Source organism: Balaenoptera borealis (assembly GCF_965194805.1).
Source record: "Balaenoptera borealis genome assembly, chromosome: 2".
Lineage (NCBI taxonomy): Eukaryota > Metazoa > Chordata > Mammalia > Artiodactyla > Balaenopteridae > Balaenoptera > Balaenoptera borealis.
This window is the reverse complement of record NC_138867.1, coordinates 1,228,946-1,245,991: the sequence shown is the minus strand read 5'-3', so window position 1 is coordinate 1,245,991 and position 17,046 is coordinate 1,228,946. Positions and strand designations below refer to the sequence as shown.

The 17,046-nt window shown below is 53.9% G+C and overlaps 1 protein-coding gene across 8 annotated transcripts in view; it reads right to left on the bottom strand.

Moving 5' to 3' along the window:
* Window positions 1-563: 563 nt before the first annotated feature.
* The window catches only part of CEP72 (centrosomal protein 72), a gene marked incomplete at its 5' end in the record, with an annotated part of 32,961 nt that continues 16,478 nt past the window's right edge, over window positions 564-17,046 (bottom strand). For 5 of the 8 annotated variants that reach the window (XM_082379697.1, XM_082379701.1, XM_082379698.1 and 2 more), the window contains 6 exons: window positions 564-1,191; window positions 2,110-2,221; window positions 3,415-3,541; window positions 10,325-10,522; window positions 13,924-14,192; window positions 15,893-16,063. In XM_082379697.1, the coding sequence (XP_082235823.1) occupies window positions 690-1,191; window positions 2,110-2,221; window positions 3,415-3,541; window positions 10,325-10,522; window positions 13,924-14,192; window positions 15,893-16,063 (1,379 nt within the window). In that variant the 3' untranslated portion in view covers window positions 564-689. Of the gene's footprint in view, window positions 1,192-2,040; window positions 2,222-3,414; window positions 3,542-10,324; window positions 10,523-13,923; window positions 14,193-15,892; window positions 16,064-17,046 lie in introns of all 8 variants that reach the window. The other 3 variants (XM_082379703.1, XM_082379704.1, XM_082379702.1) reach the window with 3 other exon arrangements.

Here is a 17,046-nt window from a genome sequence, read left to right as displayed (position 1 = left end):
TCAACGTAACCCAAACGACAAACATAAAGTAACAGCACGGCGACAATCTTCTACAAGCTGAAAACGGATTCATGAGAAAATCTTTAAATAAAAAAAAAAAAATCTGATGATGAAACACCCACCCCCCATACCGACTTCCCTGTGAAGTTACAAAAACACAACGCGACCTGAAGGCAAGCCTCCTCCTGAGCCCCAGGACCCGCGCCAGCCCCTGCTCTCCACCTGCAGCTCTGCTCCCCAAGTCCACCGCACGGCACTCTCAACGGTCACTTCGCTTCACCAAAGAAAGCACGTATTACCTAAGATATAACGTTTCCAATCTAAAAATCGCATCTTATGCCCTGTTAGGACATAATTTTCAGCAATGAACTGCAAACCAAGGAGAGCGGGGCTTGGGCGGGTATTTCTCCTGTGGGTGTTAATGCCACAAACATTATTCTTCACAGCTCTAAGTGCTACTTGTATTTAGTCTCAGATCTTGCAGTTCCTGCTCATCAACCATGCTGCACAGCTTATTTCATAAAAGAACTCAACGCGAAGCTCAGTTATAATTAACGAGCCGCTTTTTAGAACAATGTATTAGTTTATTAAATAAGGGTTGCTTGTTACACAATAAATTATTTTCTTTAACCATCCTACAGAGCTGCTTTCTTGCACGTTAGGCAGAAAAATACAGCATCTTCTTTGTCTCAAGATACCTGATGAAAAAGTAATGACCTGTTTGTCTCGAGACACGTACGGGGCTTGGATGAGCTTCCCTCCTCAGGACCCTTCGGAGCCCGCAGCACAGGCCCTGAAGACAGGCGCCCGCAGAGAGGCGCGCTCAGGGCGCGGGCGGGCGGCCGGGCAACGGGGCCGTGGTCTTCTTGAGCTGCCTGTAGCTCCAGCGCAGCTGCTCCGCCTCGGCCTGGTGCTGCGCCCGCGCCCGGCCCAGCTCCCGAAGCAGGTGCTCGTTGGTGCTGACCAGGGACCTGGAGACGAGGCGGGGGACGGCGCTCAGCCCCGGGCCCCGTCCCCGCCCCGGGGGCCCTCCCGCTTGCCCTGCTGCCGCCCCTCGCCTGGCGGGGCTGCGTCTCCCCGGCCCCGGCCCGGCAGGCGCCCCGCTGGCACGGGAGCTGAAGGGGCAGGGAGGCCCCTCGACGCTCTGACAAGAACACTCCATCTTCACGGCGAGAAAACAGTGTTCCGGTTCTAGAAAAGGTCCAAGGATGGAAACAGTTCTAACTCGCAGTCAAATGCACTTCTGACACGGACACAGCACAATGGGAAAGTCCTGGGTTTTTTACTGCTGTGACCGTTTTTAACTCTGGAGGAATCTCAGCAGGAAAGGGGGGCTGCACGTTGCCGACCCCGTCTCCAAGCTGCCAGCTCACCAAGCTGGCACTGACTGAGGGGCCTCCATGGCACCGCGAGCCACAGATAGCGCGGGGCCCCGTTCTCCACGACGCTGGCCACCCCAGCGACAAGCCCCGTGTGCCGGGACACCGGGAGAGCCACGGGCCAGGCGGAGGCTCGGCACCGACCCGCCTGCTGCTCCGAGAGGCGCCGCGGCCCTGCCGTGCCCACACCGAGCCCACGGAGCCCACCGCCCGCGGCCTGCCTGCCCTCCCCACGGGGCTTGTGCTGGGACGGGCCCAGGGGCCTGTGGCCTCCAATCGCCACCAGGTCACAGCCGGCTCCGGCTGTGGCAGGGCAGGTGTGGTGACCTCGCCGGACAGTGAGAAGGGGGCGGGGGGAGAACAGAGGAAAAGGGAGGGTGGGGCGGGAGTGCTGCCCTCAGGCCTGCCCCCCACTGCCGCCGGCTTCCCCTCCGCAGCCCCACCTGCTTGCCAGCCGCAGGTCTCTTCACAAAATCTGAGCCAGGGGCAAAGGTGGAATCCTCACGTTTCTACGAGAACAGCCGAGGACCACACCGAGGGGGCACGCGCAGGCCTCCAGGACACTGCACCACCTCTCCCTCGCCCCTCGTCCCCCCCTTAACACCTCCCAGGAAGCTGCAGCAGGAAGGACCTCGCTGCTCAGTAAGACGGGGACGCTCACACAAGCTCCAAGTCAACCCAGCGACACGCGTGGGCTCAGGACCACCGGCCCGCTGCCCCGGGCAGGCACCTGTGGCTCTCCTGCAGCATCTGGGTGAGCTCGTGGATCCGGTCGTAGTGCTCCAGATGCTGCTTCAGTTCCACAATCTCACCGGAGAGCCGCTCCACACTTGTCTGAAGTCCTGATGGGAAAGAAGTAGCGATAGTCAGTGAAATGCGCTCCCACATTTTTTTAAAATTTTACTTATTTATTTATTTATTTAGTTTTGGCTGCGTTGAGTCTTTGTTGCTGTGTGCGGGCTTTTCTCTAGTTGCGGCGAGCAGGGGCGACTCTTCGTTGCGGTGCGCAGGCTTCTCACTGCGGTGGCTTCTCTTGTTGCGGAGCACCGGCTCTAGGCGTGCGGGCTTCAGCAGTTGGGGCTCGCGGGTTCTAGAGCACAGGCTCAGTAGTTGTGGCGCACGGGCTTAGTTGCTCCACAGCATGTGGGATCTTCCCAGACCAGGGATTGAACCCGTGTCCCCTGCATTGGCAGGCAGGTTAAGTGGATTCTTAACCACTGCGCCACCAGGGAAGTCCCAACACTCCCACATTCTGGATACTAAAATGATTCTAGAGTTTAAAGCGCACCTGGGAAACACGGGAAAAGGTCATCAGGGTGAGCAAAGCAGCCCCCTCTCCACCTGCAATCGTCCCACCCAGGGCCCAGCGCCGGCCCCTGCTGTTGGGGATGAAGCCCCGGGACTCTGCCCTCCGGGCACCCCTGAGGGGCGCGTGCGGCGTGGAGCAGAGACAGGTGGAGGTGGGCCTGGCGCCAGCCGGAGGTCCTAGGCTGGATCTGCTGCTGGACAGCTGGGCCTTCAGGAAGAAGACCCTGGCAGCCGACACGACTGGGGTGAAAGGCTGCGGGGACGGTTACCGAGCGGCGGGCCCCGGAGGGTCTCAGCTGTGACTGTGCTCACGCCCTGAGATAGTTACCACCCTGTCCTTTAGGAAGAAGTTTCAGGCCCCTAAGAGGTCAGACTGGAGCAGACACTCAGGCTGAAGCCCCTGTGGGACCCCACGTCACCTCACATTACCCAAGAGCAGGCTGTACCCCACCTTGAAATCCCAAGGGCACTTTTGCAAAACTGGCAAAGTAGAATCCAAGACAGTGAAGAGGGAAACAAAAATGACCTGGGTCTGGAAGGAGCCGTAACCAAGGAGAAGGACGCCCCGGGGAGGGCCCCGTGGCCTTTCAGCAGCTCAGAGAGACGGTCCCGGCACGCATGCCTGCCCTGGCAGGGCTGGGGGCTCTGACCCCGCTTCACTGCACTTGCTGAGTCTGAATCCTGTGAAATCCTGACTCTTACACATACAAGTAAACCATGAACTCACCAGTGATCTGCAAGTTCAGTGTGGATGGAGTGTCGGTGTTTCTCACTTCTTTTTTCACGCTGAACAGAAGAGACTTCAAGCTACTGCTTTCCTCCAGAGTTCTGTCCAGATGCTGCCTCAGGTGATCCTGCAGACACAGAGCAACGCACGCCAAACAGACGAGTCAAACTCTGTGCAGACTGCATCGCTACAAAGATGGCATCTGGGGCCCGTCTGTCTGGATCCAAATGGTCCCAAACTGCACACTGTAAGGGGAAGGGGTGCCACTACTCATCTGCCCAAACCCCCAAATTCACGGTCCTCTGTTTCCGGGTTGACAGGCCTGCTATGCCCATGGGGACGACGCACTGCCCAGTGACCAGGCAGGCTGGGGCTGCAGCCCTTCCTGGATGCGAGAGCCATTTGTGTGCAGACACCCAGAGGATGCCAGTACCACTTCACTATTTTTCATTTATGCCTCTAAAAATGAAGCTTTGTGTAGGATCTCTGTCTTGATAAGACGATAAGCACCAGACACTTCAGACACTTGTCTCCCAGCAACCCCGTGGCTACTTTCACTCCCATTTTACAAACGGGGGCACTGAGCACGGAGGGTGCTCACGCCCGGGGAGAAGACCCGTCCCCGCCACACACAACGCACGGAAGCCACCACGTGGCACCCTGCTCACCAGCTGCCGCATCGCGAGGACTTGCGGGGCTGCGTGGAATGGCCGTGGAGGGCCTGCACCCTGCTAAGCCTTCAGAGGAGACCACAGCCCCGAGTGACAGCCTGACAGCAACTTCAGGAGGCCCCAGGACACACGGCTCAGCTGCCCTGGGCTCTGACTACAGAGACTGCACAGGGTAAGCGTGTGCTGTTTGAGGTGTGACTGGGGGTAACTTGTTATGCAGCAACAGACAACCTAACACAGGGGGTTCAGTACCTGCTGCCATCCCTACAGCCCACCCTCTTAACCACGGGACAGAAGCCAAAAAGCTTCTACACAGCAAAGGAAACCATCAACAAAATGAAAAGGCAGCCTACGGATTGGGAGAAAATATTTGCAAACCATTTGTCTGATAAGGGGTTAATATCCAAAATACATAAAGAACTCACACAACAGTGAAAAAAACAATCTGATTTAAAAATGGGCAGAGGACCTGAACAGACATTTTTTCAAAGAAGACATACAGATGGCCAACAGGCGCATAAAAAGGTGCTCAACCTCACTAGTCATCAGGGAAATGCAGTTCAAAAGCACAGTGAGGTGTCACCACACCTGTCAGAATGGCTTCATCAAAAAGACAAGCGATAACAAGTGCTGCCACGGGTGTGGAGAAAAGGGAACCCTCGTGCGCTGTTGGTAGGAATGTAAATTGGTGCAGCCACTACGGAGAACAGTATGGAGGTTCCTCAGACAATTAAAAACAGAGCTACCAGATCCAGCAATTCCACTTCTGGGTACTTATCTGAAGAAAACAAAAACACTAATTTGAAAAGATATGTGCACCCCCCATGTTCATAGCAGCATTACTTACAATAGCCAAGATATGGAGCAACCTAAGTGCCCACCAATAGATGAACGGATAAAGAAGATGTGCTATATGTATACGATGAGAAAGACAAGATCTCAGTCATATGTGGAATCTAAAACAAACAAACAAAGTGAAGCTCACATACAGAGAACTTGGTGCCTGCCAGAAGCAGAGGTTAGGGGTGGGAGAAGTGGGTGAACCGTTCCTGCTTTTTAGTTTAAATCAATTGAATTTTTAAAAAAAGTCTACTGCAAATAAAAGGGAGAGGTTGTTAATTAGATAAAAAACACAAGACCCAAGTGTATGCTGCCTACAAGGAGCCCACTTTAAATACAAGCACACCAATAAATTAAAAGGACAGAAAAAGATACACTATAGCAACACTAATGGAAGAAAGCTGCGGTGGCTACGCTCACGTCAGACAAAGCAGAATAAGAGAGAGAAAGAGCAGGTACAAAGGGGAAAAGCACGAGAGGAAGCATCACACATTCAGGGGACTGACAGGGGTTAATGGCAGGCAGGGTGTCAGGTGACGGCAGTGCGTGGAGGGAAAGGCAGAGAACAGGCCAGGAGGTGCACCAACACGGGACGGCAACACCGGGAGGACCACTCCCTGGAAACGCCGACACCACTGAGCACACAGGTGTCACCTGAGCAGCCCCCGAGAGATCAGGGCACAGGCGTGGGCCTGTCACATGGCACAGGAGTGACCAGATTCACACCGGGCAGCCTAACTCCACGGCCCACACACTCAACCCTGACGACATACGAGCTTGACCAAAAAGAACAATTATACTATATGAATCAAATTTACTTATTTTGGCTATTAAATAAATAAATAAATAAATAAATAAAAATAAAATGAAAGGACACTCTAAATAGTTTCCATACAATTAAACTGAACCATAATGATCAGTGAGGTAAAAACCTCAACATGCTGAATGCACGATGGTCTTTAAGTAAAAATTATACATGTTTAAGGTGCCCCTTCGATGGTCTGATGTGCATGTACATAGTGATGACCACAGTCAAGGTAATACACACATCTTCTCTTCACAGAGTAACCATTTCTTTGGTGATGAGAACACGGGAAATCTGTTCTCTCAGCAGATTCCCAGATTCAGTGCGGTCTTATTAGCTGTGATCATCAGGCACGCTTTAGAGCCCTAGACTTAGTCACCTGCAGAACTGCCACTCTGTGCCCTGGACCGCCATCTCCCCACCCCCCCCACCCCCCACCTCCCCACCGCTGGTGACCACCCTTCTACTCCCTGCTTCTATGAACTCAACTCTTAGATTCCATATATGAGATCATGGAGTTTGTTTTCTTTCCACGTCTGACTTATTTCACTTAGCATAACGCCCTCGAGGTCTATGGGCGAGCAACGTTTGCCACATTGTTGCAAATGGCAGGATTTCCTTCTTTTGAAAGCTGTGTAATGTCCCACTGTACACATACACCGCGTCTTCTTTACCCACTCATCCGCTGAAGGACACTTAGGTTGCTTCCACGTCTTGGTTCCTGTGAATAACACTGCAGTGAACATGGCAGTACATGTATCTCTTCCAGATCCTGATTTCACTTCCTTTGGATAAATAGGCAGAAGTGGGATTGCTGGATCATATGCTAGTTCTACTGTAGATTTTTTGAGGACCCTCCATACTGTTCTCCAGAGCGGCTGCACCAACTTACATTCCCGCTAACAGTGCACGAGGGTTCCCTTCTCTCCACATCCTCCACTTGTTATCTCTTGTCTTTTTGATGACAGCCATTCTGCAGGTGTGAAGTGACAGTTCACTCTGGTTTTGATTTGCATTTCCCTGATGATTAGTAATACTGAGCATCCTTTTCACATGTCTGTTGACCATCTGTATGTCGTCTTTTTTAGGTCCTCTGCCCATTTTTTAATTGGGTTTCTTTTTTTTTTTTCTATTGAGTTGTATGAATTCTTTATATATTCTGGATATTAACCCCTCATCGGATAAATGGTTTGCAAATATTTTCTCCCAATCCATAGGCTACCTTTTCATTTTGGTGATGGTTTCCTTTGCTCTGCAGAAACTTTTAGTTTGAGGTAGTCCCACTAGTTTATTTTTGCTTTTGTTGCCTTTGCTTTTGGTGTTACATCCAAAAAATCACTGTCAAGGCCATGTCAAGGAGCTTTTTTCCCGTTTTCTTCTAGGAGGTTTTTTTTTTTTTTTTTTTTTTTTTGGCCGCACCACGCAGCATGTGGGATCTTAGTTCCCTGACCAGGGATCAAACCCACGCCCCCTGCAGTGGAAGCACAGAGTCCTAACCACTGGACCACCAGGGAAGCCCCTTCTAGGAGTTTTAGTTTCAAGTCTTATATTTAAATTTTTTATCCACTCTGAGTTGAATTTTGTGTGTGCTGTAAGATAAGGGTCCAAGTTCATTCTTTTGCCTGTGAACATCCAGTTTTCCCAACACCATTTACTGAAGAGATTATCCTTTCACCATGGTGTATTCTTGGTGCCCTTGTCAAAAATTAGTTGACCGGGCTTCCCTGGTGGCGCAGTGGTTGAGAGTCTGCCTGCCGATGCAGGGGACGCGGGTTCGAGCCCTGGTCTGGGAAGATCCCACAGGCGGCGGAGCAATTGGGCCCGTGAGCCACAACTACTGAGCCTGCGTGTCTGGAGCTTGTGCTCCGCAACAAGAGAGGCCACAACAGTGAGAGGCCCGTGCACAGCGATGAAGAGTGGCCCCCGCTCGCCGCAACTGGAGAAAGCCCTTGCACAGAAACTAAGACTCAACACAGCCAAAAATAAATAAATAAATTAATTTAAAAAAAAAAAAATTAGTTGACCATATATGCGTGGGTTTATTTTGGGGTTCTCTATTCTGTTCCAGTAATCTATGTCTGTTTTTATGCCAGCACCATACTGTTATGATTACTATAGCTTTGTAATATAATTTTAAATCAGAAAGTGATGCCTGAAACTCTGTTCTTTCTCAAGATCACTTTGGTGATTTGGGGTCTTTTGTGGAACTACAAAAAGAAGAATACAAATTAAAAGAAAAATAATTATACAAATTTTAGAATTGTTTTTTCTATTTCTGTGAAAAATGCCATTGGAATTTTTATAGGGCTTACACTGCGACTGTAGATGTCTTTGGGCAGTATGGACATTTTAACACTAACAACCTTCCACCCATGAACATGGGATATCCTTCCGCTCATTTGTCTTCTTCAACTTCTTTTATCAATGTTTTATAGCTTTCAGTGTTAAGATCTTTAACCTTCTTGGTTAAATTTATTCCTAAGTATTTTATTCTTTTTGATGCTATAAATGGAATTGTTTTGGAACAATCATTGGTGTAAAGAAATAAGAATGATTTTTGTTATGCTGACTTTGTATGCTGCAACTTCACTGAATTTATTTGTTCTAATTTTCTTTTGTAAAGTCTTTAATGTTTTCTACATGAATGATCACATCATCTACAAATAGAGGTAACTTTACTCCTTCCTTTCCAATCTGGAGGCCTTTTGTTTCTTTTTCTCACCTGCTTGCTCTTGCTAGTACAGTTGATCCCTGAACAACGGCGGGTCGGGGGACTGGGGTGCCGACTCTCCTTGCAGCTGAAAATCTGCATATAATTTATAGTCAGCCCTCCAAATCTGTAGTTCCGTGTCCGTGGATTCAACCAACTTCCAATTGTGTAGTACCATAGTATTTACTATTAAAAAAATCCACATATAAATGAACCCATGTAGTTCAAACCCACGTGTTCAAGGGTCAGCTGTACTTCCAGTGGAAGAGAAGCTGCAGAGTGGACACCCTGGTCTCATACTGGGTCTTAGAGGAAAAGCATTCAGTCTCCCCCACTGATCGTGAGGCGAGCCAAGGGCTTCTCACAAATGGCCTTTACTGTGTTGAGGAAATTTTCTTTTATGAATGGATGTTGAACTTTTTCAGATGCTCTATCTCCATCACTTGGGATGACTGTGTGGTCTTTATCTTTCCATGAGTTAATGTATCATATTAATTTGTGTAGGTTAAACCAACCTTGCATTCCAGGGGACAATCCCTCTTGGTGATGATGTGTTGCTGAATTTGGTATACCAGTCTTCTGTTGAGGATTTTTACATCTATGTGCATCAGATAGTAGCCTGTAGTTTTCTTTTCTGTGGTGTCTTTGGCTTTGGTATCTGGGCAATGCTGGCTTTATGAAATTAGTTTTAAAGTATTCCCTCTACTTCTATTTTTTTGTAAAAGTTTAAGAAGGATAAGTATTAATTCTTATTTGAATGTCTGATAGAATTCAGCCATGAAGCCATCTGGTCCTGGACTTTCCTTTATTAAGAGGTTGATTACTGTTCCATCTCATTTGTTATTGGTCTCTTAGGTTTTATTTCTTCTTGATACAGTCTTGGTAGGTTGTATGTTTCTAGGAATTTATCCATTTCTCCTAGGTTCTCCAATATGCTTGTATATAACCATTCCTTGACTCTTTTTATTTCTGAGGCATCCGTTGTAATGCCTCTTCTTTCATTTTTGATTTTGAATCTCCTCTCTTTCTTAGTCTAGCTAAGAGTTTATTGGTTTTGTATATTTTCAAAACCCAACTCAGTTTTGTTAATTTTTTTCCTGTTGTTTTTCTACTCTCTTATTTTTGCTATGATCTTTATTATTTCCTTCCTTCTGCTTACTTTGGATTCAGTTTGTTCTTTTCTCTAGTTCCTCTAGCTGTAAAGTTAGGTTGTTTGAGATTTTGAGATCTTTCTTCCTTTTTAGTGTAGGCATTTGTGAGTGATGGTCTCATGGTGAGGTTACAAAGGACGAGGGCAGCCTCAGCCAGGAAGTGGGCTCCACTGCCAGGTCCACACTGTGCTGGCTCTGGCTGCCCTTCAGTGCCACCTGGTGGCGGAATTCCCACAGGTCCAACAGGACACCTTGGTCTCATAGCTGGCTGGTGCAGACAGGACAGCAGCAGGGACCCCAGGTCACCCAGGTAACTGGAACCTCTCTCACCAGTGTTCTGGGGAGCCTGGGCCAGGGAACACTGGGGCCACAGAAACTCCACCTCCAGCCCAGCCTCACTCTCTCTTTTTCTCTCCCACTCGGCCTCTCTCAGAACAGAATGCAGCCGCCCAGGAGAGGCAGAGCTGGGACAAGTGGCAATGCTGCCATCTGCAATCACTGTCATGAGGGGTCCTGGAGTGACAGAGTCATGCTGCATCCCTGAAGGGCAGCTGGAGTCCCTGGGGGTGAGGAGAGCCTGGTGGGGGAGGGGGTTTGTATCCTGCAAGGGCAGGAAGGGGCCCCAGTGTTGTGCCCGACAGCTGTAAGGGGAAGCAGTGTTGAGAAGCTACCCTCATTCTGTGACGTCAAAACTACATTTTGCTCCATCTGTGAACAAACGGAACTAACTCACCATCTCCCTCCGAGTGTCGCTGAGTTCCGACACCACCTCACTCATCTTCACACTATACTGCTGCTCTAGCTCACCAAGGCGACTCTGCAAAGACTTATTTTCCATAGTCAGGGAGCTAATTTCTTCATTCACACGTTGTTGAACTGTCCTGAGTGGCTGTAAACTCTCGGAGAGATGACAAAATGTGTCTTGCCTGAGCTAGAAGTAAGAATCAAACATTATTACAACATTTACGTTGAAAGGATGAGTGTAAACAAAACATGTTCAATGCATTTTGAATAACACGGGCTACATGGCTCAGAAACACTGACTGGCATGGAGACTGGAAAAGGGACACGTACACCATTGAAATGACCTCATCAGGCCTCTTTATCCCCAGCCGTGGATGAGGACCAACAGGCAAAGAGCAACAGTTTTAGAGACCTAGAGAAAAGGGCCCTCAGGGAAAGGCCACCGTTAGGAAGGTCTGCTTGAACGCTCTCTTACACAGCACCGAGCTCCTGCTCCAGGCCTGGCCCTGCAGTGCGAACAGTCTGGCAGCTCCACGCCTGGGAAAGCACACAGTCCTGCTGCTAGCCCTGAGAGGGTGTAGGTTTATGGGGTCAGAATCCAGGGGCGCCAGCTTCTCAGGGCATCCTGATTCCAGATGGAGAAGCTGAGGGGCCAAGACACTGAGTGGAAGGCCTCTGGTGCAGCTAAGCTGGGAGATCCAGGCAGAGCTCAGGGTCTGCTGGAAGGAGAGAGCTGGCAGGTCCCTGCTGCCCCTGGGACACGTGAGGCTGCAATCAGGCTGAGGGGAAAGAGAAGGTGGCCCTGGGGACACAGCATGTCCCCATCTCACACCCCGACTCTGGATGTGGGGTCCCCTGTGTGCCCCTGTACCCAGGCACCAGGCAGAAGAAAACCCAAGTCCTCTCTGGGGAGGGGCCATCTTCCTGGGCCTCAGGTCATTTCCACCAAAAGGTCAGCAAATCCAGGGCCCTGCATCCAGTCAAATGGTCAGAGGGTTCGGAGAAGACAGCAGCAGCATTTTAGTCTCTCCAAATCCCCACATAAAGACAGAGCAAGGAGAAGCAAACACCCAGGAAGAGCAATGCCAACACCACTGGCTGATGACACACCTCCAGGAAGCCCGGAGCGCCAGCAGGTGGGAAACGACAGCCACAGGCCGCGCGGAGTCCTCCGTGTCTGCCACCTCCCGAGAACCCAGACGCTGTGGACAGGACCATCAGGACAGTCCCCGCAGCGCAGCGAGGCAGTGAGGCCGGTGAGGCGGTCCAGCGAGACGCGGGGACCAGCGCCCAGCAGTGGGGCGCAAGCACCTGCCCGCAGAGCCCTGGGCCGGCTCACGAGGCACGCTTCACTGCTGCGCCGGGGCCTGCAGTCACCCCAGGGCCTGTCCTCCACCAGGCCGAGGAGCGCCACCTCCAGGGCGGCCTTCTTCCCGGGCGGCACGGCCAACTGCAATTTGGTACACACCTGCGCGGAAACAAACCACGACCTTGGCTTTTTCCGCGCCTGAAACCAGTGGGCGTGATGCAGCAGTAGGCATGCGCGTCACACTGACGCCTCATCCCGCCACCTGCGAGCACGATGAACGCTTCACACACCGCAAACCCACAGGGGCGGCGCATGGGACTCACCTCCCCGCCCCCCGCACGTGTGTCCACATCCGTGGGGCGGGGACAACATCTCACACCGGGAGGAGCGGCGAAACTGTCACCCGAGTGTAACAGTCAGGAGACCAGTCGGTTCCCAGGGGCAGCTGCCCTGGGCCCTCCTGAACCAGGCCCAGCGACTCTGGGAGGGAGGAGACTAGCCTCGGCCTGAACGGTCCCTGGAGCCCAGCGGGCCCCCAGTGCAGCGCAGCGACGCCGGACTAGCGGGAGGCCCGGCCGGGGCGGTGCCGGCACAAGCTGCTGAGCAGAGCCACCCCGGCTCCACCCCGGCCCGACCGCGCCAGCACCACAGAGCTCCCGGCACTCACGGCGACGCTCCCGTTTCTTCCGTTCAGAAATTATCTCACCAATTTTAAGGGGTTAGTGCAGAAAGGGGGATGGCTCCTGCCCACTTTCTGAGTGTCTAGGGAACAACTCCTGGGTCCGGGATTTAGGGAGTAAATGCCAGCAGTGCCAGAGCTGGGGACGAGGCCCCGCCGCCCTTCGCAGCCCGGGGCTCCCCACTGTTACACAAGTAAAGGGCTTTTCTCCTAAAGACCGTCTGGAACAGCCAGCGAGACCCTGAAGGGAGTGTGGGAGCAACCTGGGCCACTTGAGCCGGGACAGACCCTCACTCCTGGCATCACTGCCCACCCACGGGAGCCCCCGGAGCACCGGGAAACACATGCCCGCAGAGGGGACACTGCTCTGCCCGAGGTCACACCAAGGGCGGGGCAGCCGTCTCCTGGGAGCGGTCAGCGTGGGAACCCTGAGGCCGGCCGCTGGCCCCCAAGAGCCGAGGCTGAGAGCCGCCATCAGCACGAACACCTCCGTCAGAAGCTGCACCTGCACCAGGCGCGGGGGACAGAGCCGAGGTCCCCAGGGTGGTCAGGCTTCTGCCTTCCACCCGGCAGAAGGGTCGTGCCCTCTCCAAGAGGACGACCACCACAGGGTCACAGTACTCAGAGGAGGGGGCACCGCAGGCAGCGCCCCTCCTGCAAAGCCCAAACCCCACAGCAAGGGCCAGTCCCTCAGGCGAGGCGCTGCCCGGGGTGACATCCGTCTGGGGACAGGGAAGGCCCAGGCACATTCCCAACTCAAGCAAATCCTCATTTTCCATCCTTCACTCAATCCAGTGAGAGACTAAAGAGGCAAACAGACAGCGGCCAGACCAGCCATGAAAGCAGAGCTCGGCCCCGCGGCCTGCGGCGGCCACCCTGGAAACCACCCACCACCTACGACGAGCCCAGCATCCCTGATTCTACTGTCTCCAGCTCAGGACCAACCACAGGGGGCCAGGCGCTCCCCTCACCAACCTCGTGGGACGCCCCCTTCCAGCCCCACCCCCCGGCCTCCCCGGGCCGCAGCCCCCATCAGGGCACCCGCGCCCCTCTCTGCTGGGACGCTCTCCCCCACCGCCCGCCTGGGAGTGACGTGGCAGGGCCAACCCCCTGCCCCGCGAGCTCGGAGGGCAAGCCACCCACTGTCTGCTGGGTGGTCTTCACTGGTGTCTCAAACTTTGAGAATGTCTCAGTCTCCAACTGGGCCAGTGACAAGGGCGACGAAGCACCGTCCACAACCGCTCTGGGTGACTCTGGGGGAGAACTTCCACTCCCGAACGAGGACGTGTCCTTCGAGAACCAAAGGACGCACGCCCAGGACTCCCGCTCCCGAGAGCGCCGGGGATGGCGCCAGCCGGCGGGGCGAGGAGGCTGCGTAGGCCGGCAGCCCCCCTGGGGTGACACTTCCACCTCGAGGCCCTTCGCACCGCGGGAGAGGCGCGGAGCCCGGAAGCGCGCTTCTAACAAAACGGAGCGGTGACAGCGCTGCGGAGCAGTTCACCTAAGAGCTACGTTCACCGCGGGGTCGTGGTTAGCGCCGAGGATGGAAGACGCGGCCTGACAGAGGACGGCGGCCCCTCGGCCTCCACAGCTGGCTCACCTCACTCAGGCTGCGCGGCCTCCGCTGCTCGGGCCCCAAGGCCGCCGCATGGGAACAGGGCCCCGCGCTCCAGCCCTCCGGACCGCTCTGCCAGCTCAGACTCTCCTCCAGGCAGCGCAGACGCTCCTGGTCCGCAGGTGCCTGGAACCTCCCGCCAGGCACCCTTCGCTTCCTGTACTTTTCCGGAGCAGGCAAGGGATTTGACCCCTTTTGCGTCAATAAACTTGACTTCTGAGAAGAGGGGGCTGAGTCCTCAGTGTCCGTGGAGTCTGCAACAGAGAAGGGGCAGAGCCCTCACCACCAGGCACCCTGGGCTCAGGGACCGGCCCTGCAATTTAAACAGCTGTGTGCACATGCATGCGTGTGTGTGCACGTGAGCATATGTGCAGGCATGCGTGTGCCTGTGTACGGATGCACGTGCACACACAAATATGCAAAATCCACCGAAGAGTGACAAAACCGAGGCAGTAACTTTAACCAATGAATCGACTACTTATTGTATGTCCTCTCACCAAAGCTATGTATAACAAAGACGAGTCAAGTGGGTAACAAGATCTGGAAGTTACAGTGGATTTAATAACTTGTTCCTACCGGAGACGCTGTCGACGTGTCGGATCTAAGACCCTCCCTGCCCAGCCGCTGAGCCACTTCCCGGGCACCGCGGGGCCCGGCACCCCACAGCCCAGGGCCCTCCTCCCAGGGCAGGCTCTCCTCTTGAGGCCCCTCAGCCCGAGCCCTGGACCCTCCTGCACGTGGACTCTGCAGGCACGCGGGCTCAAATCTGCCCCAAAAGGCTGCCCTCTGGCCAGGCCTCCCCTCAGGGCTCCATGAACAGAGCCACACCCAGGGCGTCCCCAGCAAACTCGGGCCGCGAATGCTCGTGACCTGAGCGACGGACACCACTGTCATGTGGCTGCCCAAGTCAGAGACCACCCGGACAGCCCTCCCCCCAGTTCCCTGTCCATCACCATACGTCACCAAGTCCACCCAACCGGCGCCAGCAGGCCACCTCTGCCCCTTGCCGGGACGGGTCTGCCGCACCCACTCAGACGGACCCACTGCCCGCCCTCCACAACTCAAATGCCCACCGGCCACTCCATGCCATCCCCTGCCCCCAGCCCGGGGACCTGGCCCCCACCCACGCGGCACCGCGCTCCCTCACCTTGACCTGCGACCTGTGCCCTTCCTGCCCCCACCTCCAGCCCAGGGCCTCCACACGAGCCCACCCCCCCAGACGACACACAGCTGAGCCTGGCCACCAGGACCCAGCAGAGCAAGCCACACTGGGACTGGGGGCCGGCCCACAGCAGCACAGTCTGAATGCTTCAAAACCCTCCAGGACGCAGACGACGGGAGGACCCAGAAACAGTTCCAGCTCACAGGCGCCTGAGACACGACGCTAAGATACGCCACGTGCACCGGACAGGATCCGGGACCCGAACACGCATCCACGCATCCCCATGCACACATACATGTGTAGATCCGTGTGTAGGGACACACGCGTGCGGTCTCAGGCCACGGAGCAAATGTGGCTGGTGCCTCGATGCCACGGCCTGCTCTGCAGTGGCCACGGGGCACTGGGCAGCCACCACCACGCCCCACCAAAGTCCCCACGGGCTCACCTGCACGGGCCTCAGGCAGGGGCTAGGTTCGCTCACGCTGGGAGGCTTCTGACGCCTTTTCCATGTTCGTGCAAACAACACTCTCATTTAACTTATTTAATTTCCCTTGTCTTTCATTTTTTAAACTGTAACAGTAGCCACTGTCATAACCTGGGCCCATGTATGTATCCAGAAGAAACTGTGTGTGAGCGAGAGTGTATACTCACAGACCAGGAACCTAAACCACAGATGTTCTACAAATGTCAACTTCCATTTATAGGGAAGATTCTTTCCTAAGACATCTTGGAGAGCTACGCACACACACACAATGAAGAAAAGAGGAGAGAAGACGGCGAGGCTGGGCTCACCTGGACACGGGGCCAAGTGCCGCAGTGGGAGCTCGCCACAGCGCTGGTCCTGCACCCTCGGCCCCGCACGGTCCCCGCTGGAGCCGCTCCTCCGCGTCTCGGGGCCCTTCCTCAGGGCGTCCCCGCACTGGTGCCGTGCTGACTCAGGACTCGACAGGGGCCGCGACTCTGCTGCATTAAAAAACATTTTAAAAGCTTTGTTTCAGGCTTCCAACAGTGTACCGTATCTGTCAAGTATACTCCTTCCGTGGGGTAAACGGGAAAAGAAGGCTGAGTGGGTAACACAGCACCAGCCCACCCTGGTGGGAACCTGCAGTGGTCACCGCCCGCAGCGCCCCAGGGGAGGGTGACCCAGCCCCACTCCGGAGAAACTGTTCGGCCGAGGAATCAAGGCAGACACGACGGTCAACAGAACCCAGAGACTCCAGCCCACTGAATTAACAAGGGCGCCAAGGTTATTAAATGAAGAAAAAGACAGTCTTTTCAACAAATGGCACTGGCACAACTGGACATACGTGGGGGGACAGGCGGGCAACTTGACCATCTCATACCACACCCAGAAGTTCACTCAAAAGAGCGGCTCTCAGACCTAAGCACTGACCCCCAGCACATGGACCGGTCCGTGGGAGAAACCCTCCACCAGCAGGGGCAGCACACCGAAAAGCACGACCATGAAGGAAAACATGATGAACTGGATTTCACTGAAATAACACTGCTCTTGGAAGCACTGTTTAGAAAACAAAAGGCAAGCCACAGCAGGGGCAGAAACTTGCAGTACGTATATCTGAGAAAGGGCTTGTGTTCAAACACCATGAAGAAGTCTTATGCTTCAACACCAAGAAAAGAAAAGGAGAGGGGAACAGACAGGAACAGAAACGCCACAGAAGAAGATGTGAGCGCGTGAAGAGGCTGTCATGACTTGTTTTCAGGAAATGCTAATTAAAACCATCAAGAGATACCACCACACACCCAGGACGGGAGCCAGCGTTAGAGAGACTGACAGTCCCAGGAGCTGGTGGGGATGCCAAGGCAGAGGTGGTCCTGCAGCAGGGAAGCCCCAGCCCGCTGCATCTTCATGGAAAGCCCTCAGGAACCCACAACTCAGAAGCAGCAGCAATGGAGCTGAAGCTCACACACAAGTCCTGGCGGAAGAG